Raw genomic sequence first — 15843 nt, 5'->3', positions numbered from 1 at the left:
TTTGCTTGCTGTTGTCCAGCTCCCTGGTGTGAAAAGGCACCTTGGGATGCTGCAGCCATGTCTCTTGGGAGCCAGACCTATTTGCATCTCCTCTGCAGTCAGCATGGGTCTTGTGCCTCCACAAGCTGTCCTTGCACAGCCTGTTGCCTCTTCCCGTTCCCCTTGTCCCCTCCAAGGCACAGCTCCAAATGAAACCCTCCTTCAGCCTCATGTTTTCTCCCATTGTTCTGATGCTAGCTTTCCAGCCCAAAGCTTTGGCAATTCATCCTGCTCTCCACAGCTCTGGCCTTTCTTCCCCCTTAGCTCAGACAAGCATCAAGAGAGGCAGGCAAGCCCTGGAGCCTAACTAAGCTCTAGCCTATTGCACAAGAAAAAAATTAGCTATTGCATGGGAAAAAATGAGCAACCAAAAAGTGAGCTAATGCAAGAAACCCCAACCATTAAAGGCAGAAGCCCTGCAGTGCAGATAGAAGAGGATGGATCCACATGCACTGTCAGGCTCGAGGAGAAGTGATGGCTTTCACAGCCCTGGGCTATGCACACACTTTCCCACATCTCCCCAGCTTGTGGTCCAGCCTGATGTAAGCAGAGGGGAAGATGTGCATGTCATGAGGCCCCAGTTTTCCCTCCAGTGCCCCCTGTTCTGGAGCTGGAGCCCAAAGCCTTCTCAGCTCTCCCCAACTGCCTGCCTGCACCATGTCCTGAGGCAGAGACTGTCCCAGTGAGGACTAAGCCCCTGAGAGGACAGAGCAGGAGGTAAACAGCTGACAGCAATGGAAGGAGAAGCCTTTCAGGGCTTGTTCTGCTAGTGCCTCTCAAAGGGGGCTGCAGCCAGGTGCAGCCCTGCATGCTTGGGGCTGGAAAGCAGACACTGAGTGTGCGCTGCGGGGAGAGATGTGATGGCAGCACAGGGCACTCCTGGCTTCATGTCCCTTGTTTCTGGCTCTTGCACTCACAAAGAAAATAAAAATAAAACCAAAAAGTAAAAAAGTTTTTCAAAAGCACCAGAGGGGAGGAAACTGTCGCGGTCTGATGGCAGCCGGGGTGTGCACCACAGGGCACACTGCTGGCTGGCCACACTGGGGCTCCAGGCTGTGAAACCAACTGCTGAGTAGCCGTGGCCTGAAGGAGCTTTTTTGTGTGGAAAGGAGGAAAATGGTGTTCGGTGCGGGCAGGCCCAGGAGCTGCTCAGGGTGAGCCAGGGCTCCTTCTCCAGGCCCCTGCTCTGATCCCCTGCCCTGCCAGCCCAGGCAGCCATGTGTGAGGGGACCCCTGCCACAGCACGGGGGGGCCTGCCTGGTGCTGCCAGCTCTGCCTGCCGTCACCCTGCTGTCACCTGTTGTCACCCTGCCGTCACGCTGCTGTCACCCCCTGCAGCCGCTGGCCCCCGGGCCTTTCCCAGGCAGGGCTTCACATTCGAGTCCCCACAGGCTGCAGGCCAGCCTGCGGTGGCTTTAACGCTTCAGGGCTCTAGTGGGGGGCCTTGTCCTTCCCCACCACCCAGCTCGCGTCCAGGTGGCCTTAGACACGGTGGCTGCTGTGTCCTCGGAGGGCAGCTGCCCCCAGGCCTGTCACAGCTGTGAGGCGCCGGGCCCTGAGCAGCCCCCACAAGGCCAGCAGCCATTTTAGCCCCATACCATGCCGGCCCGCCGCCATCTCCCTGCCCTCAGAGGGTAGCACAGACCCCAGGGAAGCCACGGCCACAGCAGGGACAAGCGAGGGCCACCACCGCGGTTCAGATCCCAGTCCTGCCACACCTGGAGCCATCCTTACCTCAAGCTGGTGGCACCTACATCTGCCATCTGTCTCCCGTGCATTCCCTGGGCTGGGGGATGAAATCTCCAGAGCTGATGAAAGAGTTCTACAGAGGCGGGTGGCCAGGGGAGTGTTTTCCTGAGAAGCTGGTGGCCAGGGGGGTGTTTTTCTGAGAAGCTGCTTTTCCAGGCTGTGGCCCACCACGGCCTCGGTGAGGTGTTCCCTGGTGTGGGCATGAACCGCTGCCCCACCGCAGCCCCTGGCAGCAAAGCAGAGGGGCGAGGTGGGATGGCGGGGCACAGTGTTCCTATGGAGAAACTCAGACAACAACCTTCCTCTGCCAAAGCTTTGTTCACAGAAACTTTGAGGGTTTAATCCAGCTACAAGGAACCAAAATATTTAGGCTGAAAGTGTTATAATCAGCTTTGGTGATGCCCCCACCTCAGCACCCAATATATTCCTGGTTCCCTCTCACACTGCAGCTCTCTAGCTGGACTGCCTTCACTGCAATATGGGGCTTTGGCTGGCCAGGTTCAGTTATTACTTTTTAATGAAAAAATAAAAAAAAAAAAAAAAAAAAAGAAAAGGTATTTGGGAGAAAGTAGGTAGGTACTCTGCAATCAAATAATAAAATAGAGGACCTGCCCCAACCAGATTCTGACAAAAATTTCTACTCAGAGGAAATTTATGCCAGCGTAAACAGATGAAAAAAGTTATTAGAGTGGAATCACAGTATTTTACATTCATTTTATAACAGTGTAAATGACAGCAAAAACATAAACAAAATTAGGGGCATTCATACATTTTCATTTCTTTCCTCTTTTCATTTCCTTACCTTTTCTAGCCTGCTCCATCTGGAGGAGGGTTTGCAGCCAGGCATGCCTGGCAAGGAGTCAAGGGCAGAGGGGTGCCCTGAGACCAGTGTTCAGAGATGACTTTTGGTAACAGGAAAGGAAGAAAAGTAGGATCTATTTAACTTCATGCTCTCTGTTAAAGCTTGATAGAAAAGCACTGTGTTAGAGATTATTCTGACACTGTCCATCCCACGGACACCCTTAACATGTGCTGCCTTATCACTGTGAGCCAAAAACTTCCCACAGCCAACTATTCTCTCAGTCCCTTCCCTACTTAAGCATATGTTTAATTTGAAATTGCGTTGACAACGGTAGGATGCAAGCAGTTTTGCTTAGATTGCTCTCCTGATGTGGGTGTCTAGCTACCAAGCAGTCCTATCCCTTTTCCTTCCCCCACTTTGAGTCACACTTCCCTATTTTTTTTTGCTGGTGGTGGTGTCTATTTTAATAGATGGGAAAGAGATGCCTCTTCAGACTTACTGTGCTGCAATCAGCTACCACCTAGCTAGGAGCTCTGGATTGCTGCTTTCTACTTAATTACCCCTCCCATACTCAAAAAGCTTGCAGCCAGTAATACAGCAGGAAGAGGCTGGTTTTCAGGTTCTCCCCATGCCTGCAAAAGCAGCAGAGAGCCCCATCTCTGCTCCGCAGCCACTAGTCCCACAAGGGCCAAACCTGTTGCAGTGTTTTGGCCCAGAGGCAGAGAAAAAACATCTTTGAGTAGAGATAAGCAGGATGTTTTCCATTCAGAACTTCCAAAGAGGTACTAGACAGGATCAATGGAGCAAACCTCTCTTTAAATGCCATCTGCAGAAGACAGAGATCCAGAGTTAACAGGGAAATGAGCTGTCTGACACAAAAGTAGTGTCCTTTGATTTCATTTTATCCCTTGCCAAAGCAACCAGCCCTTAGGAGTACAATGTGCTTTGGAGCATACGGAAAATACGGAAAAAAAAAAAAAAAAAAATCTTTCTGTTTTTCTGAGACTTTGCTCAGGAGGTGGGGGAAACCCTATTTTGCCCCAGAGCAGACCCACGCCAGCAGGGAGTGGGGGAGCTCTGAAGCAGCAGTTTGCCATTACTTACCAGCCCCGGCAGTGATGGGCACTGCTCGCAATTGCACTGACCCCTCTTGAAAGAAGGTTAAGCCCTTTCTGTACAAGTGGGAGCTTTTGTTTTGCATATTTACACAGCATGTCTGCAGGAGGGCTAAAACAAATCACCAGAGCAGACAGAACTCGAGGGCTCTGCCAGATTATCTCCTGGTAAATTGAGCTAAGGTGCTGCATGACCTTGGCTATCCACTGGACACTGCCAGCTGCCATCCCACCACACCTGACCGATCCTACCATGGGCATCTGCTGGAGCCCATGCTCCCCACACGCTGCCAGGAGAGGCAGAGGTGGAAGCACGAAGGCACCGCATGCAAGCTGCCAGCCACCCACTTACGTCTGCCAAACTTCCCAGCGTGCTCCCCCAGCCCAGATGAACAGTGTAGGTTTGGTCACGCCACTGAGCAGCGTCACCGTTTCAAATCATGAGACCGACTTAAAAATAATAAATGGTGATAAGTGAAAAATGCTCACTTCCTCTTCGTTTCCCCAGCATTTAGGAGCGTTTTGCAAGCCTTTAGAACTCCAGATTTCAGGGTTTTCTGTGATGGCTAAAAGTTTATATTTGCTTTAGTGAAACCTTATGACTCTCCTGTAATGAAAAGGTCCCAGCAACAGTACTTATTTAGAAGTTAATCAAACAAAAACCCCAAATGTCACTGTATTTGCAATAAAGCCCAGCAGAACAGGCTACAGTAAAATAAACTCTTTGGTCAGGCAGTTTGCTTGGCTGTGTATTTATAGGATTTACTAATGTGTAAGAGAAATGAATATAAATTGACATGGAGACAGGGGTGTGGTTTTTAATTCCTGTAAGTAATTCATGTAACTTCAGCAGAGGGTATTGCTTTCTGTGCCATCTCCTTTCCCTGCAGCTGCATCACCTGAACCGGTGACTGCCACCAGCATCACCTTAAGCATTTGCAGACAGACCGTAATACAGGTAAGGACTCTGGCTCCCCTCCAAGCTCACAGCTGTAGGTACCAGAGGCAGAGGGTATCTGTGGGCACACGCAAGCTGACATGGCCTGTGAAACCAGACTGTCCACTGCAGACTGACCAATTCTGGTCTCCGTTAGCTCAGGCATCTCTGTGTCGCTCCCTGTTTTGTGAGCCAAACATGTCCAAGGGATGGGAGGTGAAGGGAGAATGATTTTTCACTGTCTTCTTAATGCAAGAACTGGGAACACTGAGTTAAATTAGTAGGTGATATGCTGAAAACAAAATAAGATATACAGCTTCACAGAGGAGAACTATGGGACTATTTGAGTGAAGATTTTGTAGATGCTCAAAGTTTGCATAACTTTCAAAAATGACTAGGCAAGCTTGTGGAAGAAAATTCCAGTTAGAGCTAGAAACCACAAAGATCTTCCTGGGCTGCAGATTGCTCGAGGCTGCTGGAGAAATAGCACTATATGAATGACCTATTCCTATACATTTTCCAAAGCATACAGTGTTGGTCACTGCTCGAGCTGGATGCACTTGTACTTTGACCTAGCCTGGTCACTCTTTTTCCTTATTTATTCCAGTGCATCAGCACTTGAGGGAGGCAAGATCTGTGCCACTGAGAAGGATTTTTGCTGTTTTCCAAGAAAAATCCTCCTCTGAAGGTCTCATCACGAATCGGTGGTAGGACCCTACAATGGCAAGTCAAGGGTTCAATGACTGTCTGAGCAGGAACATCCCCAAAACAACTATCAGGGCTTTATTAATAGACAGCACTGTCAGGTCGCTTGGATGGAAAAATACATTCCTGCTATCTACTCCAAAGGCTCATCCTGGCAGAGAGTGTGACTGCAGATTGTGAGTGTCTGTTTCCTTTTCTTTGTTTCCTTGTTGTCTTTTTTAAACAATCTGCCAATTCATCATTAAGAAATTAAATATTTTATAGCTGCTGTGATGCTGATGACAGGTGCCAGATTGATTCGTTCTGGCAGAGGAAATTTGCTGCTCATTTCTTCCCTTTGCAGCAATAAGTTATGTGCACAGGGGTAGAAAAAGGGAAGAGCTGAAGGCTCCAAGCTGTCCAGATCTGACCCAATAAAGAGTTTAAAAATAGGTACAATCTGGAAACATTTTGGTGCCAACAACAACAACAACAACAACAACAACAACAAAAAAAGCCCAGCTAGAGTGGCTGTATTTGCTAGTCCTTTACACAGCGGGTGGAAGGGGAGAGTCCTTGGCACGGCTAGCAGAGATGTCAAGGTTGCCCTGACTTACAGGACCCCCAGGGCAGGCTGTTTCAAACCAGCCACAGTGCTCCAAAAGGAATAATCATGTAATTAAGCCACTAGCCTTACAGTCAGAGACCTTGAGCTCCATTCTGGCCTCTGCCACTGACTTCCCATACGGTCCTGAGTAACTCATTTCATCTCCCTCCTGGGGAAATTAATACACCTCTTTTTTTGAGCCTGGCCTATTTCAGTTTTTGATTAGGAATGAGCTTATCTGTACAGCACCTGACACATCAGAAAGGCATTGGCCCATGTGGCCCAACAGACCTCCCCTTCCCACATGCAACCTGCCTCCTCTCCCATAGCCCCATCTTGAACAGATCCCATCTCGTGTCCTGGAAAAATGGGGATTTGGGATGTCTGTACCCATCTTTGATCACCTCCGCCTCCTCCATCTCCACTGCCTTTCCCATAAGCCAAGTTCCCCTGGGGCAACCTGGTTTATGCAGCACTCAGTTGAGGAGACAGATGAGACACGTTCCCAGAGATGACACTAACAAGATTTACTACGTGACTAAGGCTTGCAATCGGTGGTGATAACTAGAGAATTACCCTGATAAATATTTGATATGATTTGGAGAGTAATAATAGATTTTTCTTGCCCACGATTTCCATCAGGAAGAGGCAAGGGGAAAGAGCTGCTGAAAAGGGGAATGTAATTGTGGCATCCGTCTTTCTGGCTGAGGTTGCCTTGCGATAGATCAGTGGGGAATAGGGCAGGGGGGATGTGGAGGGGTAGAAGGTGACAGGACATTCCTCAGCCCCACATTCAAGATCTGCTGGCAGGTCTGTGGCGTTGGGAGGATTGAGTGTGTGATTCTGTGTGTGTGTGACAAGCCAAACTGAAAGATGGAGAGGGAAAAAAAAAAACAACCGGGAGGCCAGAGAAAGAAAATAGGATGGAAAGATCCAGGGCAGCAACAGAAAGAGGGCTGGGCTGGTGATGGGGAGGGCATGCTGGGATGCAAAGGAAGCCTCTTCTCTGCGCTGTTGGATCTGAAAGGATAACAGAACTGGCGGCTGCTGCTGAGGCAGTGCATCCTTTTGTAAACCATCTGAGAGTGCATGTCCATGGGCAGTTGTAAGCAGTCTGCCTGTAACACCGCCATCCCCTCGGCCAGTCTTGCACCAGCACTGCTGGGCCAGGGGAAGGGTTGGTACCTGTGTTAATTGGCCCTGGTCTCAGGCTGCAGGGAAACCTGATCAACTGTAAGCTGCACCTTTTCTTTAATGAAAGCACACCAACACCACCAAATCCCAACAGGATTTCAACTCATCAAAGCCAAGATATTTTGTTAACATGTAGCACACAGCAGCAAATAGCTCTGTTGGAGAAGGTCAGAGCAGCCAGTGACACACACCATGGCCTTGAAGAGTGTGAAAGCAAATCTTGCCCTTCTCCCACTGGCACAGGATGGTCTCAGAGACCCTGCAGAATTTGCTGTCATTTGGTATCAAGGGCAGCAGGACCACAATGCTATCCCAGCATCGCTTGTCTCCCAGCACACCCTCAGCAAAGGCCAACAACTGGCATGTAAGGGCTCAGTTTCCATCTTGCTGCATCCACGGCAAAACTGTGTTTAAGACTATAGGTAGGTTTTCATTTCTGAGAAATCCCATTTCCTCACACTGTCATTCACACAACAGGACAACCCTGCAAGAACTGTCCAGCTGAGGATCTGGGATACCCAACACAGTGGTCCAGTACAAGGAGCCCCCTTTCCTGGCTCTGCCACCAACCCACTGTGACACAGAAACCAAGTCACTTCATCCCTCCATGTCTTCCTTTTGTTGTTCCTTTTCTTTCCAGTGCTTCCTCTGCCTGATGTAGCTGTCCCCTTTGGAGCAGAGGTTTGACAGTGCCTAGCACAGTGGTGCCTGGACCTTCACTTTCCAACAGGATATAAATCGATGTGTCCTGATTTCCAGAGAAGCTGTCACTGGTGGAAGCAGCAGCAGCTATCTGCCTCTGAAACAGTGGGCCTCCTTTCACCTTGCTGCCCAATTTGAGGCCTCTGACAGCAAGTGTTCACCTCATTCTTTATTCCTGTCCTTATTTTGCACTCAAGTCATTACTCAGGCTGCATTCAGTGGCATCAGCTAAAGGAGATTTTTAAGATAATGCAGGGAAAGCAAGTGAGAACAAAGATCACAGCAAGGAAAGTAGTACTTTGGCATGTTCACATAACAGCTACTCCGTCAGGTGGAACATGACAGTTATTGTAGGAATCTCTTCATAAACCCTAATACACACTCAATTATATACTCTTAAGATTCCCTTTTTGTTCCGTGTCATTCAGCTAAAGAGGTGTCAGATGGAGAAAGGCAATAATCCACAGAGACACCAATTCATTTTATCCACATATTCAGGGATAGTTATTAATAGCAAAGCTGCTGGTTAATTGCACATGTCCTGTTACAGGAGATCAATCACATACAGAAGAGCTTGAAAACAACTTAGTGTTATTTCGCACAGAACTATTTAGTCAAGGCTACACTCGTGTCCTTGCTGGACTCATACAACCTTTTGTGAGGATTAAGATTTGCTGTGGTTGAACTGCACTAGAAACATTGCTTCCCTCCCGGAGTTTACAGTTAAATCTGGTCTCTCTGTGCAAGCCAGTGTTATATTTTTGGGTTGTAGCATAGACACAACCTGAGGGGCCAGGGTTTGTAATATTGATATACACAGCCTTGATGTCTTCCCTATTAAAAGCCAAAGGATTTTTCCTCTGCAAGAGGTTTCAGACAACATGATTGTCTCTTCTGCAAGTCAGCAGCAGGAGGAGAAAAGGGAATGTGCAGCACATAACTAAGAAAACTCTACTATTGATGAATCCCTATTCTTTTATTTAGGATCATGTAAAGTGCCTAAGCAGGCATAAGGATCTTACTGCATGAGATGCTGCACAAACATACAAATAAGACTTCAGGCCCTTCTAAAACTTTATTTTTTTAAAAATAATATTAATAATAATAACTCCACAATGAAATCAGATGTGGAAAAAAAATAGGCAAAAGGAGCCCCATCAAAGACAAACTCCATTTCCACTTATCAGTGTTGCCAAATCCCAGTTCAGTTTCCATCACTTCCAGTTCCCATCAATCTTTATGGGCCCTTGAAATAAACAACAACTTCTATCATCACATCATAAAGGTTAATATCACTTTCAAGCAATCATCTTGATAAGAACGATGCATTAATTTTAAGGGATAGGTCCTAGACAACAGAGCTACAACTCTACACTGCTAAGCTATAGACAGACTCAGACAAACAAGACTGCCTCCAATGATAGATTGATTCAAATCTGGAGAGCTGGAGTTGAAAGAAAAATTTGATATAGCCTTCTTGATTTTTTCCTTTTCTGCCCATTAAGTTGTCACCAGATGCCTTAATTAGATATTGTTATTAACAAGAATATAACACACAAGTTAGACCTACTCCATGCTTCATCCCATTTGCCCGCTATGATAATTTTACCTAATTGTGTTCTCTAGAGGGCATAGGATCTGCTTTATCTATTCTCCTCATCTCTGAAATAGCTCCAGGTCTGGGCCCAAATTCTGCTGTGCATTTGAGCATGACTCTCGCTCTAAATGTGTGGGGTGGTAAGACAGGCATTTCACTGAGTTCAGACAGTTAGCAAAGACTTTCATGTCTCATCCTGAAACCAAGACATCCAAAAATCACAAGGGAAATGTGGCTGCTAGGATCCTCAACTAAAGAATTCTTTTTTCTGAGCCATACACCTGCAACCTGTTTTTGCAATACTGATAGAAGGGGGAGGTAATTCTTATTCTGACACAAAGTAAGATGTATACAGGCTCTGAAATGCAAATATAATCTAGCTTTTGTCTCCATTCCATGGAAATATGTTAGCAAAGCATCTTTTTGAGAGGGGCAGCACTGTGCATCACCTGCAAGTTCAGTTCTAACCTGTCTTCATACTCCCCAGCAGTAGTTCCCATGTATGGCACAACAGCAGGCAGGTAGCTAAATCCCACCCCCTCTGCTTTACAGCCTTGTGCCAGGGCTGGCTTGTGTGTAGGGTGGATAATAAGACTGGATGGCCCAGGTGGAAAAGTCAGACATCCATCTCTTACCTCTTTTGCACAGGGGTGAGAGTCTCTGAGCACCAGAGAGAGGAAAGCCAGACCCTTGGAGCATAATGAGAAAGTGGGTCAAGTGGTCCCACAGTGTGCGGAGGAACTAGAGAAGCATCATGCAAGCAGGCAGAGAGGGCTGGCTGAACGCTGCTTCAAGTGCTGTAGCACCACTGAAGTCACTGGCTGTAGACCAGTTCAGAGCAGCTGAGGAGCCGGCCATAAATGTGTATGTGTTTGGGAGACTTGTATGTTCTGCCACTAAAACAGGCTCCTAGAAAGGCTGCCAGCTGCCCTCCTGTCCTGGTCTCAGGGCTCCACAGAGCCACTTCCATCTGTCTGTGCTTTGAAAAGGTCATGGTGCTACTGCCCCAAAGTGCTGGGCATTGACTTTTTCTGGAGAGAACAAATACTGACCCTCAGAGGTTTCCTATCAACCTGCCAACCCGGCGATCCCTCAGGAAGGGGAAGAAGGCTTAGGAATCTGGTAGCCCAACACAAATAAAGCCTGACACTCTACATATGTACCTGAAAGAGCACTCAGGCCTTAGCAGAGCTGTCTTCCTCATACAGACATGCTCTAGAGAGAGCTCCTGAGCTGTCAGGGCAAGGAGAAGTGCAGGGGCAGGAGTGGGTGACACAGAAGGCACCAGGCACACGCCTGTCTGCTGGGCTGAGATACCTCTGATGGGGTGGGGGAAGGATGCTCCCATCATTCAGACACAGGGATCAGCAACCCAAATCTCATGTTGTATTGAATGAAACACCAAATGCTAAGAGCTTCTGAATAATTTTTACCATTGTAAACACTGGCTTTGGACCACTTTCACTCACTGTGCCTCCGTTTCTTGCTCTGACAAACACAGATTATGGCATTTTTTAGGAGATATGGCAAGGGTGGATCCAGGAGAGCATGTGAGCCCTCTGTGAACACAGAAACATCACCAGCTGGGACAATTGTCTAGGCATGAGAATATAGCATAGGAGTGAAGGTGCCACTTGCTGCCCTAACTGCTTGTCCCCAGCCCCTCTGCAGCTAAACCATTACCCCCCCCAGCCAAATCATGCCCACCAGCCTCTCTCCTGTGCTGTGTATGACAGGAACTTGGGTTAAAAGAGCCAGGAGCTGCAGACAGAAAAAATAACAGTGACAATTATGATTTAGCAGAGTTCCCAGTATACAGGGAGGCATGTGTATCAAAAGCACAAGCTGCTCCTGCATGTATGTTAAAGACATAGGGCACACACGTGGGCCAAGCCCATGTCCAAGGCATGATGCAGCCCACCACCTCCTTAAATACAGGAGAATTAGCACTTTTTAAAAGGCAACAAGTTACTGACTGCCTAATCCACAGCTCCTGCTTCTTCTTTCCTCAGGGCTTGACATGTTCCCCAATGCCTAGCGCCTGCTAATGTGATCATCACAGCAGGGGAAAAAACTTTGTAAAAATGTTCTTAAACAGCTTTCTCCCCACCATGCCAGCATCTACGTGCGATTACAACATGTGTGCTGCTAGTCCAAAGCTGAGAAGAAAACCTGCAGGCTCACCAAAGCCTTCCCCTCTCTCCCTCACAGCCCCTTCCAGGGGCATATCACCTTGATTGCTCAAATCTGATTGTTTCCCAATCTTCTTTCATCTCACATTGACCTCCCAGCATGGCAGGCAGCAATAATCAAAGCTGTTTCACATGTGATAGCCCTGTGCCAGACAAGGCATTAACAGTTCCTTTAGATTTAAGCTTAGTTCATACTCACCCAGTAAATACTCTTCCCAGTGAACTCCTCAAATCTATAGTCAGCTCATCAGAAAGTACTTGTCCCAGTTTCACAAAAGGCCTGAAAATGGGGCAAATATAAAGCAAAGGAAAAAAGCATATGCTGGTTAAAATTGCTCTAATGCAGGAGCAACAGTCAGGAGGGGAAAGCATGCACCACGTAAATTGTATTAGTACGCCTGGTTCCAAATGCCAACTTACCCTCTTCAGGCATCTTTAGACAGCAAAATGCGGAGGTGATCGTCCTATAGGCTGATGCAAGTTAGAAAGAAACTAGAAATGTTAACCCAGAGCAGTCAAAATGTTATAGCACAGGATAGCAAGCAGCTCACCAGGACCCCGGACAGACAGCTGGTGTTCTTACATCACGCTAACTCTCTGGCTGACCTGTTTTCCTTGATTTTGTTACCTGTTCTGGCTGCATTAGAGTTGAGATTTTCCTATATGTGCTGCAATCACCACTTCCGTTTCCCACACAGAGGTACTTACTGACTCTGGTAGGACCATAAAGGGATTTTCAGGAGCATCAGGAATGAGAAAGTTGTCCGGAATACCAGGAAAGACTCAAGGGAGAAGTGACCTGCCTGGGAGCACATGAATGTCAGAGACCTCCTGGGCTAGCAAGACCAGTTCTTGTCATTGCAGGTGTAAAAGGAAAAGGTCAGATCTCAAAACCTTCTCTCTCACCCCTGTATCTTCCACCAGCAGGCAGGGAACCCTTTCTCTTAATGCTGGCCTGACTGCGTTGACGCCCTGGTTTCTTCAGGATCTGTATCCCATCAGTTTACAGAGACACTTTACCTCTCTGGAACTTGTCCCATGTCAACTTGTATTTTATCAAATTAAACATGCTGCTCCTGAGACTTCTGCTCTCCTCTCTGTGATGTTTTCCATCTTCTATATCATCTTTCAGCTTTCCTCTGTATTCATACAAGGTTAAGCTTATCCATCGTGACCTTAAGAAGCCAGACACACAGTCAATTACACCATTTTTTATCTGTATTTGCTGAAATATCCCTCCTGATACATCCAAGAATAGGATTTGCTTCTCTGTGCCTGACATCTCAGTCAGTCTGTGCTTAGACCACACAGTCCTTGATCATTTGCAGCTCATCATCTCCTGTATTATATCTGAGGCTATCACAAGTCCTCAGATTCGTGACCTGTCATCTCAAACTTTTTGTTTTCCAGCTCATTTCAATTATTCTTATTCTCAAGGTCACTGAGTTCTTTCAAACTTGTACTCTCATTCTCCTCTGCCTTGCCAAAACTTCCAGTTCTGTGTTGCTGGGCAATTTTAGACTCAGGATCCTGCTTTCACTTCCGAGATCATCCAGAAGAAGAAAAGATAGGTTTCAAAACTGTTCTGTGAGAAAATCCAGAGAGTTGCACCTCATCTTACAGTTTACTAATCCTCCTTTCCTCCAGCTTCACTAATGATTTCCCACATGGCACCTATCAGATACCTTACTGAAGTCTAGATAAAGGAGATCAGCAGCATTTCCTTTGTCTAGAAAATCAGGTATCTTATCAAAACAAAGCTATCATGTTCGTCTGACACAATCTACATTTCGTAAACCCATGTTGCATCTTATCTCATTTCCCCTTTATCTCTGGGTATTTAATTGTTCTTTCCTTCAAAATTCACTTTGAAATCTCAAGTCAAGGTTAGATTAAGAGGCTAGTAGTTAACTGGATAACTTCTCCCCACCTTCCTACTTCTACCATTCTCTGCTCATATGGCATGATCCCTGCAAGACATTATTAATCACCTTTTCTGCTGGACCTATGTCTTAATGGTCTGATTCTGACCTACACCTCCATGGAGCACAGTTCACTCAGGTGCAGTCTAGTGTTAAAGCCTGGTTGGGGGTGTATTACACGAGAAAGGAATTGCCTAGGTAAACCCTGGGGGCATGGGGGTGGGATGTGATGGACAAAGACAGAAGTCTGTGGGAGAAGCATTTTGGGACCTGGGCTCTGCTAAGATTCATCATAAAATTGACTAAAAAGGAGGCTGGCTGTACTGCTCATGCAAACAGGGAGCGTATGGTATTAACGAAGTGCGACTGGGCTGTTTTGTTTGTGAGCAGCTTTAAAAATGTTAGACTTATTAGTGATGGTTGTCAAAGTGCTGCTTGCAAAGTTCCCCACTGCAAGTGACTGCCAGACCTTTAATGTTAATTGGACAGATTGTGTCTGGTTTTGAAGGGAAAGCTGTGATTAATGAAACAACTGTTAACGAGGCTGGAGGAGAGCAGACCCTTCACCTTCCTTCTTTTGAGAGGTGGTAAACAACAACTGCCTTTGGCTGCCCTTAAGAAGCAGCTGATTGAGGGCCCTCCTCAAGAGCAGGGCCAAAACTAAGCTGCAGAGATGCATTCAAGGAACTGAGAGCCGTGTAGGTGCTTCATGCCTCCAGGTGGAGGCAGGACACCCACAGCCTCTTCTGTAGTTTAATTCCTGGTCAAATCTTCCCAGGTTTATCTGAGATTCAGAATTGACTAGAAAACACAGTCCTAGACCTTAAGTATCTTTGGTCCCACACAGGTTCTCTGTGGCCTTTTGCACTCTGTGACTTTGTGCTGGTCTAGCACGGGCACAGTTTACTGTCCTAATTCAGAAGTGGCTTTTATGCTTATACTGGCTGCTGGGTTCCATATTTATACTCACACAATTGGCCAGAGGAATAAGTATAGTTCCTTCTTGGATATGAAAGCTGAAGGGGATGACGGCTTTTCTTAGTATTTCTTTATCATTGACTTTCCCTGTCCACGGACCCTTAATCTCTACCTACCAACTCTCTGGTGCTACCACCCTCCCCAATTTCTGAAGATGCCCATCACAGAGCTTAAAACAGACAGGACCTTCACCCTCTGTTATACACCCTTCCCTCTCATTTAGGAACACAGTCCCTTAACAGACACAGGATAAAACATTTCCTATTGGTTTCAGAGAAAAAGCCAAGGATTATACACAGGAGTATCCAGCTCTCCTTTGCCTTTGTTTCCAAATTACCTTCTGCTGAAGGAGAAGGTTGGAGCGTTTGATGCCTGAGCCCTACCAGTCTTTCTTCTTCCCCAGTGAATTCACTGGAGCATCTCTGTGGAGCCATTCAGTCCCATTACCAGCACTTAGGTCTTAATCTTCCTGTAGCGAGCAGCAAAACTCCAGGCTGACTTCAAGGGAACAAAGATCAGGCCTCAAATGTCTACCTTGAGCAGTGAATTAAGAGTTCTCCCCCCTCTCTCATGATGTGCTCGCACTCTGAGGTCTCGGTCATTACTCTCCTTGCTGCCTCATTACCAGAATGTGCCATTAAAGTTTCGCTCACTTGAAAATGATCTCTTATTATCTCTCCATGGAAATTGCCCCGGCAACAAGCTTCCTTCAATATCTATCAAGCCAAAGAAAGCCATTAGAGAAATTACAGTGTGCTGCATGGATGCATACGCCCCTTCCCTGGAAGGTATGCTCGCTCCCCTGGCACACGATGCCATGGCCACATGCTGCGCTGGCTCCATCATGAGGCCACTGGATGAGCAGCCAAGTGTCTCTGTCAAGGTCCCTGTGAGGATGGGGTGGAGGAGATCTGGAGCCCAAGCCAAAAGTGGTCCCATTTGAGGTATGACCACTCCTTGCAGAAAAGGTGATGTGTTGGGAGCCTGGTCCTCTGTGCCCAGCACCCCAAGTGTTGGTTAATAGCTAAAGAAGAGGGGAATAGCCCAGACTATCTGTACAAAGATGGGTAAAGGTTCCTAAAAAATCCTTTTCTGTTGCGTTCATTTTGGAGTGTCTCCCATGAAATGCCCGGAGAGCCTCTTCTCTTTGTTCTGGATGTCTATAGTGCTGTTCGTCTGGCTGCAACACACTAGGCTGCCTTTCCAGTTCATGGAAGAAAGAGGCATGTCAAGGGCATGATTCATTTCACCTGCTTTAGACATCAGCACGGGATGAATTGCACCCCAGAGGTATCTGTTTCTCTCCCCTGTCTACAAAGGAAGAT

At 47.1% G+C, this 15843-nt stretch overlaps 1 protein-coding gene across 1 annotated transcript in view; it reads right to left on the bottom strand.

Annotated features, from left to right (window-relative positions):
* Window positions 1-12051, bottom strand: part of LOC130155057 (CMP-N-acetylneuraminate-beta-galactosamide-alpha-2,3-sialyltransferase 4-like) — a 31278-nt gene extending 19227 nt beyond the window's left edge. Inside the window, 1 exon segment of the mRNA XM_056351985.1 lies at window positions 12039-12051. Coding sequence (XP_056207960.1) covers window positions 12039-12051 — 13 coding nt within the window.
* Window positions 12052-15843: the final 3792 nt, after the last annotated feature.

This window comes from Falco biarmicus, chromosome 9, assembly GCF_023638135.1.
Source record: "Falco biarmicus isolate bFalBia1 chromosome 9, bFalBia1.pri, whole genome shotgun sequence".
Classification (NCBI taxonomy): domain Eukaryota; kingdom Metazoa; phylum Chordata; class Aves; order Falconiformes; family Falconidae; genus Falco; species Falco biarmicus.
The sequence above is the reverse complement of the archived record's forward strand: the minus strand, read 5'-3'. Positions and strand labels throughout refer to the sequence as shown.